This window comes from Semicossyphus pulcher, unplaced genomic scaffold (genome assembly GCF_022749685.1).
Source record: "Semicossyphus pulcher isolate SPU_LCO1_2020_fin unplaced genomic scaffold, fSemPul1.0.p SCAF_2, whole genome shotgun sequence".
Lineage (NCBI taxonomy): Eukaryota > Metazoa > Chordata > Actinopteri > Labriformes > Labridae > Semicossyphus > Semicossyphus pulcher.
In genome coordinates, this window is record NW_027211693.1 from 6,295,255 (window position 1) to 6,312,779 (window position 17,525).

The 17,525-nt window shown below is 43.9% G+C and overlaps 1 protein-coding gene across 1 annotated transcript in view; it reads right to left on the minus strand.

Moving 5' to 3' along the window:
* The window catches only part of ppargc1b (peroxisome proliferator-activated receptor gamma, coactivator 1 beta), a 90,458-nt gene that overhangs the window by 2,886 nt on the left and 70,047 nt on the right, over positions 1-17,525 (minus strand). The window contains exons 3-8 of the mRNA XM_069669971.1: positions 15,706-15,906; positions 8,034-8,159; positions 4,038-5,103; positions 3,548-3,593; positions 1,863-1,927; positions 815-1,475 (exon numbers count right to left, since the gene is read on the minus strand). Of these exons, the coding sequence (XP_069526072.1) occupies positions 815-1,475; positions 1,863-1,927; positions 3,548-3,593; positions 4,038-5,103; positions 8,034-8,159; positions 15,706-15,906 (2,165 nt within the window). The remainder of the gene's footprint in view (positions 1-814; positions 1,476-1,862; positions 1,928-3,547; positions 3,594-4,037; positions 5,104-8,033; positions 8,160-15,705; positions 15,907-17,525) is intronic.

The window sequence follows — 17,525 nt, forward strand, 5'->3', positions numbered from 1 at the left end:
ACAGGTGAACTGCGGCAAAAAGGGAGTCTTTCTCCAAATGACTGCAGTACAGCATCGCTGTGGACATGCAGGAGGCAGAAATGACGAAGGAGGATCTGTTTCTGTTCCTGCCTTACAAGTACAGAAGGAATGTGACCTTATGTCATGTGATGCGGTCGAGTCAAACTGTAACTTACCAGGAGAGAAACGAGTACAGACCTTATTCTAAGTATAGTATAGTCTTCAATTCAAATATGTTCCATGAGATGTTGGATGAGCGTGTTGTATTTTGTCTGTAAATGCTACAGTGACTCAATAATGGCTGTTCCCCACTCATCATTTTGGCAGCCGAAATTAGATTTTGCTGTTCGTCTTAAAGCTTCAACCATTTGTTCACTTTTTTTTTCATTTCAGCGCCAAACCAAACTCCTAATTGAATCATAAGTTATGCTTAATTACCATGAAGAACAAGAGGCAATGCCAACAGGAACAGTATCTGTTTGGCCAACAAAAGAAATTTAGCATAAACACTACTTCAAGCCATCTTTTAACAACTACACAACTGTACAGCCTTTGTTGTTTTGCGTATGTGGCACAATATGCTAACAGGACTACAGTAAACTACTTGGTACAGTGTAAAAACAATGCAGACTTGTTCTTTGTTTGACTTTCTCTCTCAGGGTCTCGTGTTCTCAGCGTGTCGTCTACTCTTACTGTCTCTTTCCCTTTTGCCACATTCCTGCTTTTCTCATTCTAGCAGTGAAATGCAGACAGGAGTATCAGATAATCTAATCTCCCTGACCCACATCTGAACACCACTCATTGTCTGTCTCACCTGGAGTCTGTCTTGCTGGCAGGCGAGTCGGGACACAGGTGGAAGTTGGGCGAAGGTGAGCGAGACGCAGACGAGCGCTCTGCCTCTTCCTCTGAGGCCGGTGGTGTGGCAGCATCCGACTGGCAGTCTGACGGCAGCGATGATGATATCACTACTGTCATTGTCTGCTTCTCAAGAGGCTCTTCCACTTCTGACACCATCAGCCTTTCCTCGCCCTCCGTGCCCTTTCCCTCTGATACCTGATCGTCGGCTGCTTTGGGTGCTAGGTTGCTAACTCCATCGCTTCCTCCCTGCGCCTGCAGCATGGCGCCGAGCATGGCGGCGCTACGCTTGCGGCTCTCCCCGAGGCTCAGCGCACAGTAGTCGTGGTCGCCAAATGTGCGGTGGGTGTCACTGTCACCAGCCTGGCCCATGCGCCGCAGTTGGGCATACAGCTCCGTTTGCTCCGGAAGCTTCCGCTGGTGGTGGGTGCGGCTCAGCCAGGATGAGCCCTTCGTGGCAACGTTGGTATGTGAAGCTGGGTGAACAGACTCGCTGCTTCCTCCTCCACCATCGCCACTGCTTCCTCCGCCTGCTCCTTCGCCGCCCTTTCCTCCCTCTGCCGGTTTGAAGAGCTCATCCTCCACTGGTTTGTGAGGCGGGGTGGTGGGAGGGGTGAGACCTGGGGGGGGGGAGCAAGAAATATCCACATGAGCAAGATGCAAATGGTGCCCTGCTACGACATACATCAACATGAAGGTCTGTCTCTTTAGGGATCCTTCCTGTTATGTTCTCAGACTCTTAGCATTAAACCCTGAGCCTGTCAGTTGCAAAAACAAGCACTTTTAGGGGATGTAACTTGATTGGAAATTAGACTTAACCAAATCACTTAGGAATTCCAAAACGTACGAGTTATTTAGACCCCGTCTAGGTTTCAAAATACTGCAATTCCCTTTAATATATTCAATAGAGATATCATAGTGCTATAGATTTTTGAAGCTGTAACCTTTTGACATAAATATATATTAATACCCAGACAACCAACTTAGTAAACATGAGATGTGTTTACCTGCTGTTCCACACAGATCCACGCTGAGCGTCTGCTCAAAAGGCTTGGTGCTGTACTGGGACTCTCTGGCGGTGTAGAGAGATCAGAGGGGAGAGAAACAAATTAAACATTGCTGTGTCATGTTGAAATTGGTTGTGTTTCTCAAACACTCAAGTCAACGGGAATCCAATAACAGCTTTAAAAGGCTCTCAGTGGAAGCGCTCTTTTTTCCCCCCTGATATAAAAACAGCACAGTTTCAGCTGATGTCTGCTGAATTTGAATTATGTTCCTCCCTGTAAATGGTACTGGCATTTCTCAGCGCTCCTCATTTCTTATCACAACAGCCATATGTACTCCGCTGTCCTCTCTCCTATTCTTCTCCTGCTTTCTATTCCTGGCTGTCTGTTTCTGTTTCTCCAGTTGCCATGAAAGGCAGGAGCTGTGCCGAGTGGTTTGGCTTCAGGCGGGATATTACTTACCCTCCACAGAGAACAGGAGAGTAAAATAGAATAAAAAAAACTACTTTTTGTCTTTTTTTTGGTGAGCGCTTCAGAAGACAGATTCATTTGGAAGATGGAAGGAGGCCAGTTGTTTGTACAGGAAACACATTCAGCTTTTAGACTGGTTGGATTCGGAAACGTTCCAGGGTTTGAGGCTGGATGGGTGGGGAGGTTAATTTGGAAAAGTAAGAGCAGAGAGGGCACTCTGTCTGGCACAGATTAAAATCGGAATAAGCCAGCCAGGGGTCCTGATTCATTAGGGATCTTGGAATAAAATCAGTGGATTTGGGCCTGGTTTATGTCATTACAAATGCAGGATGTTAAACAGTCCTAAGAGATCGAACATGACTTCAAACCGTGCTTTCTGGTATTCTCAACAAATGCTTCTAGGCTTGTATTTCCAAGTATGAAGCACGTTTCGTCATCTTTATCTCCCTTAACAACTTTAAAGGAAACTTCTGGAATCTCTTGTTGAACTTTGGTATGCTGAATGTTAATATGTACATTATTATCGTGTTATGCGTTAAGTGGTCCTAAATGTTTCAAAGGCTTCCCACCCTGCCACCAACAAGTGAATATTTATGAACTCTGGACTACTGCCAGGTGTTTAAGAATTAGATTATAGAATTGAGACAATGAAACAAACAGGATCCGAATTTTAAAATTGACACCAAAGGTGATTAATGCAGTAATGTGCATGTTTACAGGCATTAGATTAGCACAGCTGAAACAGTCCTGCGCTCCTTAATGGAATCTGTCTTACTCTCAGTACTCATAAATAAACAATTCCCATGATGCTCAGTGTGTTTCCTCAGCAATGTGGAACAGCAGCGTCCATCGGATTTACTTGGAATTTACATTAGGCTGAAAGTGGGGAAACTTGGAGGATGTCCTAACATGCTCGCTCACGGATCTATGAGCCGCAAAGTTTTGCACATCTGCACTTTATTTGCAGAGCGGGAAATCACCAGCGATTAAGAACAGTAGATTTTGTGTTAGAGTGCAGTTTTTTTGATTGCACCTGTGTAGCTTTATAAATAACTGGAAATGCAGAAAGAGAGAATAAAAGGATCCTTCTGCAATGCTTCACATGAAGTGCTCTGCTGCTGCAGGGTTGGTGCAGCATGAAAAAGGGAGTATTTTTTACCAAGCTGCTACTGTGTGATGAAACACAGCAGGCAGGTACTTCATGTACAGATACTCACCCTGTGGACTTGGGGTTGAGAGGCAGACAGAGACAGGCTCGCTTTTCTGCAATCGGAAAAGAAATCCAGTTACAACCATGCAGAACATTACATGCATGCTTGGAAGATGTGTCTCTGTGATTTCTCTGTATTTAACAGTGAGTACCAAAGTGTGTGACTGATGTGTTTGTGTCTTGGACTACATTCACACTGCATCAATGTCTCACCTCTGGTATTTTCTCACTCTTTATGTGAGTCAGATCATAATAACTGGTGCAATCAGCAGTCACATTTTCTATTCACATTCAGCTCTGGTAGCTTTTATCGATTATGTTTTAAATCCTGCATCATCTGCTTTCTCGCATTTGTCATACAGCAGTTTGGCTGAGCCAGTGTTAGCATACAGGATGGAAAGCTGGACAAAACTATACAATCTGATATTAGTAGCTATAACATATGTAAAAGAAAAGCCTGTTGTGTGAAATTTCTTGCATCTTTCCTTCTATCTCACCGTTGTGGCAGCAGGGTTTGTTTGTCTCTGTTGAACTGGTGCTGCCGTCACCCGACGTTAGCTGCTCTGGCTGAGTGTCCGTCGTGGTTCCCCCTCCTGCTTGGGTCGGCAGAAGTTTCACCCCTGCTCGTCCTTCCTCCTTCTCTTCCCTGTCCTTCCCCTCTCCTTCCCTTGCCCGTCCAGGTCGCAGCCTCTTTGCAAAGCGACTGGGGAAGGAGGCCAGACGGCGGGAGCGCCGAACTGAGAAGGACCCGCTGTCCTCTGCTGACTCCTCTGGGATTTGAGGCGCCTCGCAGGAATAGTTTCTCCTCTCAGGGAACAAAGCGTCTTTACGAAGCTCCGGTTTAGGGGCGACGGAGCTGTGATAGAAGTTTGGGGCTGATTTAGCCAGGGCAGAAGGAGCAGATGCTCCTCCTCTGTTCGGGCTATGTGAGTGGGCGTAGGGAGGGCTGTGCAGTCTGTAAGGCTTGCTCACATCGAATGAGCTGCTCTGCTGCAGGAGCTCACGGAGAAGGGAGTTGGCCTTCATCTCCCTTCGCCTTGCAAAGGGGAGCTTCCTTGGGGCACTGTTGCCTGTCCCAGTCAAGCCCCCACTTGTCCCAGGAGTAGCCACCAAGACAACTCTGCTGTGAGAGTTTGTGGCGGCAGGGCGGGAGGTTTCAGGTCTGGCCCGAGGCCTCTGGAGGTCTCGGTCCTTACGCTCCCAGCCCTGCTGCTTGCGTGTGGGGAGGCAGTAGGTGTGCATGTACGTGATCAGCTCCACCACTGAGTGCAGTTCTTTCTCTGAGCTGAACTGAGGCTTTGCTGGCTCAGCGGGGATAGCAGTAGAAACTGGCACGCTCTCCACCTCGCTGCTGGAAGACTCCTCCTCTTCTTCCTCCCCTTCCTCCTCTTCATCCTCCTCAGACTCACTGTCCTCGTCCTCCTCTTCCTCTTCGTCCTCCTCGGTGTCGGGGGCTGGGGCGTCCTCTGAGTCCTGGGCGGTGGTGAGGTGGCGGTGGAGCTCAGTGCACAGACGGCCTGCAGGACGCACCGCCCGAGGCTTCCGCTCCTGAGGAAGGTCACTCTGAGGGTGGAGACACGCAAACATTAAAACCAGGATGGGAGCTCATCCTCATCTCTCTAATGTGAAGAATATTTGATTGTAGTCACATGAAATGCAATATAAACAGCCTCTTATGTTGGCATTATGACAACAAAGAGCCACGGAAGTGAAACAAATGAATAGATATATTAATAAATGAAGGAGGCTGAGTTTCAGAGGAGGATAAATGGACAGACTGCAGACCTGTAATCATGATCTTGTTAAGCTTGTCTGTGAAATGCAGAGTAGACTACACAAACTTAATGCTGCAATCGTAAGTCAATAACAGAGTCTGGGAATGAAATAATCACTGGTTCATTTCTTCCCCCTACATTTTGATCAGTACCCAAACCACGCTAACAATTACTTTGTTTGATTCAGTGTTTTTCCAGCTCCTTTGTTGGATAACCAAAAGAAAGTGTGCAAATAGGACGAACTGTTCTCGGTTTTTACCAATTTTCACCAACAATACTTTACTTTAAACCATAGACTATATATAAAAGAAGTGGAGATTGCCATGGTAGGACAGCCATTGCTTTGTGGACCAACGTTTGAAGCCTTGAGTTGAACATTTTGGCGGCCGCCATCTTGGTTTTTTGCAGCCAGAATTGATCATATTTGAACGAGAGGGTGGATACGCATTGCTCTACATTTATCCTTGTTGACCGGTTGCTGTGGTTGAGCTGCGTAACATGACTAGCTCAACTGGTAAATCAAGTGAGAATCAGCCTTCAGTGGAGTCGCCCGTTGCTCGTCATAAGAAAGAATGCAGATTCGAGTCTCTTCTGCATCGGCTTCACTTTTAAAGAAGCTCTATCCACTTCTTAAATACAGTCTGGTTTAAAGTGATTCTGGAAATGTGAGCCTTAGACAGAAGCCCTCAGCCTTTGACTCTGAGGAACTGATGTTAAACCCTGACATTTGGTATCGATGTTTTAGATTACACATTTTTCATTTTCCAACAAACTCTGCTGTAGCTGTGCTGCAAATATCTTATCACACCGTCAACAGTTGTTCACTGTAACAAGAAAAATGAGCCACCTAACAACAAAAACAGACTGATGAACCCATGGGTGTATCTTCAATTTCCTGCCCTGGATACAGCACACAGAGGCAGTAAATTCTGCTTCCGACTTTGTGCGGGATGATTCAGTGTGCAGCTGCAATGAAATGGCTGATTCTATATTACTCATATGGAGAGAAAAGAGAGGGAGAGAGACTATGATTCACTGTTGCACTCTTGCCCTGTCAGTCAATACTCCTGCCATCTGCCACAGTAAAGCCACACTACTCTAAAACTAAAGCTCACACACACGCACACACACACACGCACTGCCAGCCACAGCGAGGTTAGGAGGTTGTGTGATGGATACAGGCTTGGCTTATCCCGGCACCGCATCCTGGTGTGTAGTTTGTGTCCTCTATGCTTGAGCCAGAGCAGAAGGCTGTGTGAAGGCTCACCATGCTTGTACAAGACAAATGACTAGTGTTGTAATCAATGACCACTTGAAGCACAATGCTAGAAGCTGCCCAATTACTGCTTAGTCATACAGCAGTAGCCATTGTACATGTCCTTTCTTCTACCAACATCACATCTATCACAGCAGCCGAAGGCTTCTCCAGGATGGAAGGCCTGAAGATTTCTTAGTCTACAATGCTACCTGCTCCTTTGGCCGCTGTATAGTGATAAACCAGGGCCTGTCAGAGGTTAATAAAACAAGGATTCTTCTCAGTTTGACCTCAGTCCTTTCGTTTGACCTATGTTTAAACCCTGATGATAAAACTCATCTCAGAGCTGCTGTAATGGAGTTTCTTTAGTTGGGATTGATGTTTTTTTAGGCGGGATGATGCACCCGCAAAACTATTTAAAAAAAACTGTAATGTCAAACTACATTTCATTTCAAAGCGACCGTTGTCTGTAAGGGGTTCCTTATCTGCAACTAATAAAGTTTAGTGTTGATTGAGTTTTGTCAGCTAAAGTCCATGTAGCTGAAGTTCCCTTGAGATCAAAACAGACAGTGTTTTAATCACTTATGTCTCGTATTGATCATCACCAACTGTTTATTTCAGCATCTAGCCAACATTGACGAAAAGTAGTTTTCTGCTTGGTTTTATTTCCTAAAACACATAACAATCATTTTCCATCCAACTTTAATTACCCAGATTTTTCCCGCCTCATCATGAAAATGAAAAATCTGCCCCTCTGGGGACATATAACTCTCTTCAGTGCTATTGGCTACTGTAAATGCAAATTTATATCAACAGCAAAATCTTATATTTACAGGAAACAAATACATATGCAGAATGAAAGAGCGCTCTAAAGCCCTTTCATAGGAGTTTTAATGTTTAAAGGTGATTATGGTCATAGTTAAAACACATCAGTGTTGACTGATGGGAGAAAACAGTATAAAAGCAGCAGGGTCTGTTGTCAAATTCATCAAACTATCCATCTTCCTACCTCAGAGGTTTGACAGCCTACAACAGGTGACCAAAGGGGGAAAAGATTTTAAGCATCTGAACAACCTATCACTCTTATCTTTTCAGTGCTCGGTACTCTTGAAAGTCTTAAAAATGTAGGATTCATAACAAAGTGTCTTTGCTATAATTTGGCTCGACTCAGCAGACACCTGCTTGAAGACAACTTCTGTGATGGCATCGATGCTGACTGCACAGCCTCTATGCAACCGTGAGCTACTTCTGCTCTCTCTCCACCTCTGTGGGGGAGTGACTGGAGAAATCCAATTTTGTTAGCTTTCAGAAGACACAGGGAATGAGGCGTTAACCAGAGATGAGAGTCTGAGGTTACAACAGCACAGACTGCATCAGTCCTACCTCACAGTCGAGGGAGAAGAAGTGGAGTTACAGTATATTGCCAGATTAAGTCAACAGGTATTCAGTTATTTGTTCCTCACCTTAACCAGAGGTCTGACTGGCCGTAGGTGCAGGCTTCTGTTGCTATAGCGTTGGCCGTGGACTCTATCTTTATGTGCGTCGATGCCCGTGGGCACGTTGGGAGGAGTCAGCAGCAGCTTCTTCAGCTAGTGAGGAAGAGGGTGAGAGAAATATGTTAGGCTGCATATTGGAAAATGTTGATTAATGTTTTCTTTAGTGGCAAAATAAATGTAGGAGGAGGTGCTTTTGTTCCTGTAATTATGTCACCAAGAGGAGAAGAAAGTGGGCACACTTTGAATGTGGACGGGGAGGGTGAGGGGTAGAAAAGCGAAAGGCTAAACGAGCCTTAAAAATACATCTGTATTAAAATATAACAGCTTTTTACACATTTTATTCAGAACACCAAACGAGACGAGGTGATAAAATGAGACAGCTTAATAGTGAGATAAAAGTGTCCAACATTTGGCTCCTTCAGCCTTTCATTCCAATTTTTAATCTATATTCTGTCGGCTGTTAGCTCCCTGCAGATGGATGTTTGTACAAGGGAATAACGTGCAGAGGAGGCCACGAGGTTACGATACTGTACATTTATCACATCCCTAAAGCTGACAGCGACATGGCACATTCACGTTTCCCATTAAAGAGCTGGATTCGATCATTTCTCTCTCTTTAATAACATCGAATATGACTTCTTCTCCATTTTCTCCTTCATCCCAACAGTCTTTTCTATCAATCCCTAAATATGGTTCTGGTGTCTTTGGTTGCTTCTTACACCTCGTCCTCTCAATCTTCCTTTCCTCCCTTCTATATCAACCACTTTATCCATCCTCTCTTCCTTTCCTTTCATCCTGTCATCCCATCTTTCATCCATAAATCTCGGCAGCATCTCCTCTAACTTGCCAATCCCTTGTCACCTATGTACTTTAACGTCAACTCTTTCCTCTTCCATTCCCTTTATAAATCGCTATTTAAGATGTCTTTTACACCCTTTCATCCCTCCTTCTTTCCTCACTATCCTTCCCTCAGATCAAACAGGAAGCCACAATAAAGATACCGAGAGGAAACAGAACAAACCCCTCCTGAATCCTTCCCCGCGTATTACCTTTCAGATGGATATTAACAAAACCGCTCCTCATTTCCCACTATACTTTCATTGTTTCTTTTCCCATCTGTCTATTCATCCATTCATTCCAGTGCCTAGCTTCATGACAGGGCTATCAGCTGATATAAATCAGCTTAGGGAGAAAATCCCCCGCTAAGCTGCGCAGCGTTTGCTCCAGGAGCAGACGATGTAGAAAATACAGATGTGATAGGAATGAGGATTGGAGCGGGAGGATACACCAGGGCCTCCCAGAGGATTCACTTGCACAGTTAATGGAAAAACAGCCCCTGGCACAGTGTGGTGTCACAGTAATACATTTAATGACCACGACTTCTGAACAATGCTTTAAGCGGTGGTGGCACATAATGTGTTAAAATTAGAAGAAACACAAGAGTAAATTTGGATCCTTTTCAAGGTGGAAACAAGAAGTTCTTCGAGTAATGGTTGAATGTCCGTCCCTATCATACATTGGTTTATTTAATCATTCACAGGAGCTCTATGATGCTGCCAGAACATCTGTAAATACACCCAAACCTGCTGACCCACCTCGTCTTCAACTTTACTTTGGAATCACATATATCTGAGAAGGGTCTTTAAAAGCACTTTATGGGCTTTTTAAGGTCGACATGCATCTTTGTGAGAAAGTCTTTTTAAAATGTTAAATCAACTGGATCAGGCAGGAAGCATAAAATCATTCTCCTCTGAGAAACATACAACTGATTGTTGTTTTAATGGTGGTTTCTTGCTGATAAGCTACAGATTGTTGACCAGGGGTCATCGTTTAATCACATTTTATTTACAACACTGTGTTTTAATGAGTGGCTGTCACCACAAAATACTATACAGGTCAAATGACTGACAGGACGATCGCCTACATCACTAATAGTGCCACCGTGGCCCTGCAGTTAGTGAGCCAACTTGGCTCAGAATGTGTGATGATGCTCCTCTGAAAGTCCCATTGAGGAAAATGAAGAGGATACTGAAGGTTTGTGTCTGTGTGAAACATTGAAAGCCCTCCGGCAGCATCCGGGCCCATCTAACACTCTCTACTCTCCTTTGCTTTACTCTACTCTGGACGCCATCCAGAGCTGCACTGGCATCAATGGAGGCCTTGTTCAGTGCTGGGACACACACACACATACAGGGACTAGGAGAGGAGGGGGTGCTATTGCAATCACTCATGAATAGAGTGACGTAAAGAAGAATGAAAGACAAATACAAACACATCATGAACAGAGACGCACAATACACGACATGTGACCTGAAAAAACCCACTGAGGGAGTGAGGTATGACAGGGTTGTTCTCTTGAGCTCAGAAATGGCTCTGCTTGTTTAGGTTGATCTCAACTATATTATAGATGTCTGTAAGTGTGTCTTATCGTGTCAGCAATCATAAGCAGGTTTAGAGTTACTTAAATGAAGGGTAGCTGATTATCAACGACCAGGACTGGGGTGAAGTGATGTCTGAATCGGTAAGAAGCTTTGCAGCTGTGCTCTGATCTGGATGGAGTCAAGAGAGCGACTTTTGCTTTATGCCAGGAAATAATTCAAGATACTCTCAGTCCAAAGACATTTTTAATTGTATGATTTCCTTCATAGAAATATTTAATGATATCAGAGACATAATTAGGTTTTTTTAATACATCAATTAACTTATAACGTGTCAAAACATCAAAATAAAGCTGATCTTGAAATAGTTATTTCAGTTAACCAGGGCCTCTAATAAGCCTACCACACCTTCGTTTTAAAATGAGTGTGTGAATATATAAAATTAAAGAGAAAAATAATTAAATAGGATCAAAAACCTGCACAAGCTCACCAGTATCACTCCTGACCAGTAGAGGGCAGCACCACACTCAGGCCTAATCACACTGTATGAGTGACAGCATTCGAGTGACAGCAGTCATGTGACAGCAAACTACTCAACTGATGGAAATAGGGGATGAAGCAGACACACACATCTGGCAGCTTCAGTAGAGTAAACAGAATAATGTAATTACAGCAGGCTTTTCTGTGTGAGTGGATGTGAATGTCAGGTTGCTATTTTTGTCACTGATGTAGAAACAGAGCGAGGATGCTGCATGATGCGACTTCTATACAGTAAAGTTTAAATATTCTCTTTTCTGGGTCGAGGGTCCTGGAATGGCCGGAGCCTCATTGACTATTAGGACATTTAATTTCAGACAAATAAATCTCAGAATGTCAGAGAATGACTTTTACAGATAAGTAGATTTTCTTCTTGGCCGAGAGACCAGACCAGGGAAACATTAATGGACCAGGCAGGAAAAGAAAAAAACACCCTGTCATGGAAAAGCTCTAATCTAAATATAGGTAATATAGAAGTGTAAACAGCAATTTAAACTGGGAGAGGTTTAGTATTACTGCAGCTAAGTGGCTGCTGCAGGTGAATAGAAAGAACACTAACAGAGAGAGTTAAGATGGATGGTTGTATCAGCTCGTAATCTGAAACAGGAGCGCAGAAACATAGGAAACACCAACACACACAACAATTATTATGACACAGCATCTTTGTAACGTCCATGTTTTTTCCACATAAAGATTTATAGCTACTGTACGCACCAAGTTGGAAGTAAAACTTTCAAACTTAGGGAACGTGACCCTTCCAGAAGCTTGTAAATGCAAGGTGTCAACTGCATGTATGACTGTTTCCGGTTGATTCTGGGAGTAAAAAGTTTTCCTGTGTTCTACATGATACAGGGCATCTCAAACTTTGGATACACTCTGACTTGGCTGGGCATGCTAGTCACAAACTTGCTGCCTGGAGGAGTGCCAAGTTGATGCCCCAGGGAAATGATTTCAGAAGATGTGGTGGCAAAAAACTGAGACAGAAATAGAGGTAGAAGCTGTAGTAGAAGCCTCACAGCAGCTATAGTAGTAATAGTAGTGGTAGTACATGGCAGTGTGACAAGGCCCTGCGTGTGTGTGTGTGTGTGTGTGTGTGTGTGTGTGTGTGTGTGAGGAAACTTTTGGGAAAGTGTGTTATCATGCCAGCTGTCAGAGGAATGAGGCAACAACCAGTTGACTGAGTGCTCCGTGTCTGGGGATAGAAAAGGCTTTTTCAGCTCTACTGTTACGCTATTGGAGGAAAACCAGCTGGGATGACATGCAGTGCTGGTGCAGGATGCATCATGAGTGGTTACTGCTGCAATAAAATGCTGCTTAACCATAAAATTTATGAAGTAAACTTTTGTAACAGTTGTGTTTAAGATTTGGGTCGGATTAGAGCAGAGAAAAGCTTAAAGCGAAAAAATAGCTTCCAGTTTTTAAGCTGAAAACTACGTTTATGCCACTGAAACGTAGCACCCACCTGAGCCCGCCTTTCACACCTCTACTTCTTAATCTACTTTTACAGAGTCGACCTGATTTCTGTTGTCTTTTAAAGTCGCTTAAATTTAATCCATGTTATTGTTAGTGTGTTAGTTTGCACCATGGACAGTGTCCAACAAGAGGATATAGCCTATTGGTTTCAAAAGTGAAGCACCTAAATTCATGTAGTCATATCAGAAAATCCAAAGACATGGCGCTGACAGCCGATCTCAGTATGATGGAGAGGGTTTCTACAAAGACTTCACTGTAACAGTAACTACCCAACAGAAACTACCACTTCTCATTTGACCTTCAGCGTCTTTTCTCACTAGATGGAAACCAGCAGCCGTAACTGATTAACCAGCCAACCCTCATTCTTATTTTGACACGAGTTGACTGATAACCAGGGAGTCTTCAAGGTGAAACAAGGGCAGAGCAGTCATGTGTGGGGCCACAATGTTTTGCAACACAACAGTAAGGACGATGGCATCTGGAGGCTTGACCTCTCAGTATCACGGGCTTGTTGTTTTGGTCTAAACAATACCTCCATGGCATTTAACAGCAACAAAAACCAGTTCTGTCTCGCTGTGTCTGTTTGCGGTTACAATGCCAGCATAGTGTATCCAAAAATGCTAAACGCTAATGCTTCGAAGCTTGGCCTCCTCAACTGCCAAACTGTCCTTATTCCTTCACTGAAACATCTAAGAGGTCATTACAGTCATTATCATTTCCACCAATTTGGAAGGAATGTCCCTTCCTCTGGTCACTTTTCTCTCTGATACCAGTAAGATGTAAGACGTCCTGTAATGCTACCAGAAGTGCTTGTCCAGTCCAGTCCAGTCCAGTTTTTAACTATATTGTTAACCAGAGCTGAGAGATATTGAGAGAGAAAGCAGCCAGCTAGGCTAATGTTAGCATCAGTTCGACTCCTAGCTTGGAAGGCCCTGCTCTGCAGACACTGATTTCTCACATCAAGCTCCTGTATTCAGTGTTTAAACGGTTGTTAAGAGAGTAGTTCAGAGATTGGTTCAGAAATGTGAGTCAACTTGGGGTCATCTCAGGGTCATCTCAACTGATGATTCTTGGTTGGTTTCCCTGTATTTGTATGCTGCAGAAAGTATGTGCCAAGTTTGAAAGCAAACCATCCGATAGCTGTTGAGACATTTAACTGCAAACCACAAGTGTCAACCTGATGGTGAGGTAAGTACGAACGTTAGGGGGTCAACAGAGTCATTAAATGTCCATTCCTGGCCACCGTGGATATGAAGACCAAATGACAAAGCAATTCATCAAATAGAGTCATTCTGTTGGACTGACTGAAAGTTTAAGGCTGTATCATACTAGGCCTTTTGGATTGAGCCTAGAATTACCATGCCCTGGATGACTGAGAACCTTCACAGACATACCATACTGAGAATTGTGTCCAATCCAAGCTCTTATTTTGAAGGATGGAGCTCACCTTATATTGAAGTAATTCTGATGGACTGACTGAAAGATATCACCATCCCGATTATCAAACCTGCTCATGCTCTGTTTGACTTGTAATCATTTATGAACCTTTTTATAGATGTTTTTCTGCGAGCTTTTAAGAGTCCTGTTGTGCACTCAGTTTACTTCCTTGAACCTAAAGTATTGCCTAACATCCAACCTTTCATTGCAGAGCTTTACAAACCTCCTCTCCACTGACAGTCTTGTTTTATAGTACGACTCGGTGTGTAATTGCAAATGGGAAGGCAGTGCAGCTCGGTGAATATTTACGCTGTAGGTATTCAGCCATCCGGCATGAGTCATGGCCTCCAAACAATGGTATCTTTGTAGACTCCTGCTAAATCAGAGCGCACAAGAAAACCCTCTAAGCAGCTCTTTTGCTGCGAAATTTAAGTCAAATTAAGGAAGCGGGCTGGATTCATCTTGACAAGTGCAATAAGGCCGCATTACAGCGGTAATCATAAGTCGTTTATTACAGTGAAATAGCTTCCTGCTTCAATTAAGCTCCGGAGCCGGTGCAGGCCCGCATTCTTCTGACAGCAGGGTAAACCGAGGGGAAAGTAGGGCACACTATTCACTGTAAAGGGATCCAGCAATTTGTTGTTCCTGTGTGATTAGATACAGACTAGAGTTTTATGGGGGGACGTAGTTCAGGTGCAGGCAGGGGCTGATAACAGGGGGGACAGAGTGAGGAGAGAAAAACAAGGTCTGTTCCTAGAAGTCTGGTTCAGGGAAGGATGGAGGGGCCTATAGAAACAGGGACAGAGGCATTCAGCAGCTCTGTGTGAAAGAGACGGGGGGGCACGGGGTTCACAACAAGCACACACGCCAACTGGGAGCACGTGCTGGAGGCCCACACGCACAATTGGATTTGTTATTAAACTCCCTTTTCCTAAAACCTTAACTTGATAAAGGTTTAAAGAAATGACAGTCAGCAAAACTTCAGTCATATTGTTGCAGTTTTGGCCGTCGTTTATGATTATGATTGTTCTGTACTCATCAAAGTTATTGCTTTGATCTCGGAGCAAAGTTTAAGTAAGGAGTGTCAAGTTCTCAAACAACCTTAACAAATGTGATACAAGTTTTAGTAAGCCTGAAATATCCTTCCAGTTCGGACTTCAGCCAGGGGCCCTGAGGCATTTAACAATTCATGATCTGCTTGTATAGGAATCTGCAACCTGTTCTCAGTCTGAAGGATTTTAACCTCTTCTTTCTCTTGTAAAAACACAGAAATATAGAAACACACTCACACACACACTCACACACGAGACGGGATTGGATGAAAGGTCGCTGTGCGCCTCAGCGCCCCTCTGTTTTCCTGGAGTTAAAGGCAGACTTTGAACGTTGCGGGCCAACAAGGGGAACATCATGGTTAGCAAACGCGACACAGATTAAGATACTGAGGAGAAAGAGAGAGGGAGAGCATGGGAAAGGAGAGGCACAGTGTGGAGGGGGTGAGAGCCAGATGGGGGGAGTGGATGGTGTTTGAAGCATGTATGAAAGGCTCCACTTCAACAGCCGGCGGGTTTTCAGCTCTGAGAGACTTTTTGATTCACAGCGCAACAAAAAAGAGACATAGGGGTATTTGAGGTAAAGATCAAGTTCTTGAACAGGAGGTAATGTTCAGATGTTAGTTGTAAAAGTGATGTCAGGGGGGACATGGGAATGAGTGTCATGATTACAAGTCTCCCTACTTAGTTATCTCAATAACAATGTCAAAGAGCAAAGGTCAAAGAAGAAACCTCCATTTACAGACAGTATAAAGGTGTTCTTACTAGAGAGGGGTCCTCGGTCTCGGCCCCCAGGGACTGGCTGAATTCCTCTGCGTTAAGCGGAAGATTGTCTTCTTCTTCCTCTTCCTGGTCAGGCTCCTCCCCCAGGGCAGGGAAGACGGAGAGCCCGCCCACTTCGGCATCCACCATGCCATCGAAACTGTCGGTCAGAGCGGCCAGCAGAGCCGCATTCTCCTCTTCTATCTGTATTCAGGCAAACACAGAGAGACTGCTGGTGAGAATACACACAATGGCAAGGAAAAATACGTAGTGTTCAGCACGTTCCTAAAGTTTTTGATGAACAAATCTGACCTGAGGGCCGACATGGACAGGAAGTCTTCAGAGTGTTAAGAAAAACTGGAGGAAAGTCCGTGTGAAGGTCAACAATGAACTTTCAATTTGAATTTTCCAATTATTTTTGACTAATTAGCTTTTGGGAAATCCAATCATCCCTTTTCTGCCTTGTCAACTTCTATTGTAATAACTGATATGCTATGTTTCCATGAATTCAACAACACTTCAGCTAAGCAGCATTGCTTTCAGCTGATGTCACGTATCAGAGGAGATATAAAGCTAACAATCGTGTAACCTAAAATACCTGTGGCTGCATTGCATTCTGGTCTACCATACCTCCTCTAATTCGCTTATTTCTTTACATGCGTTGTTGATGTTTTGGATAACCGGAATCTTTTATGCTATCAAACATTATCGGAGAAAATATTGTTATATTAACTACTTGGCCAGAGGAAAACCACACAAACAGCTAATTGCACGTTTGCAAGAAACACGGCGCGTATAGTAAACGAGCTGCTGTGATAGATTATAATTTCCTCACCATTGTTTAAGCCCTGCCCTTCAATCTTAAGAAGCTAAGTGAAATGAGTCATTACGAGTGTTGGAAAACAACCCTCTGACAGATCAATGCCAGTGTGCTGCATTTACTGTCTGCCTGGAAATTACCGTTCACAGTGCATAGAACAAAATGTGTCGTTGCTGAATCATTCCTCAAACTTCCTCCTTCAGTCACATGTATTATCTCTTATCTAGAGTCCATTCTTACTTCTATCTCAATTATTAACATGATCAGGATGATGCAACTCTGACCTCTGACCTTAGAGAGAGCCAATCTTCAAGCATGAGATTGGCCATATTTATAGAAAATCAGCAGAAAATATTGTTTATCTGTGTCAGTCTTCCATCCTCCCATCCCTCCTGTTACATGCACACAGGGGTTGTTTACTGTGATGGAGCTGCCATCTTGCTGAGAGCAGAGTCTGGTGGAGAGGTGATAGCATGGCTGGCCTAGGGGAAGCCACCGAGCTCCATTCATCTGTCCCTCTCTTTCTTTTTTATCATCCAGCTCTATCTGTTCCCGGCTGCCAAACTATTTATTATTACATTTATGTTCTGTCTCTCAGGCCTGCTGCCTCTCTTCCTCTGCACAGGGTGCCACAATTTAGATATGAGATACTCAACAGGAGGTTAAAACGTAGTCATAAGTAACAGCATCAAAGTGAAACTAAACTTAATCATATTTCCAGACTACATCTACATAGTCGTGGGTTTGAAGCCAACTAGAAAACCACAGAAATGGTTTTAAAATAATCGGCCAGCTTTTTCCGACCTGAAAAGTTCTCCCTGTTTTATATTCGCTCAGAGGGCATGTCATAATCAAAAAGCTTTCTTTGCAGTACTAGTATGTTTGTACATTCAAAAGCAGTCAAAGAAATGAGCTGATTATGATCATTAAAGAAGACAGATGTTAATTACATTTGCTGGATAATAGTTAGCTTCCACAGCGAGTGGGACAGAAAAAGAGACAC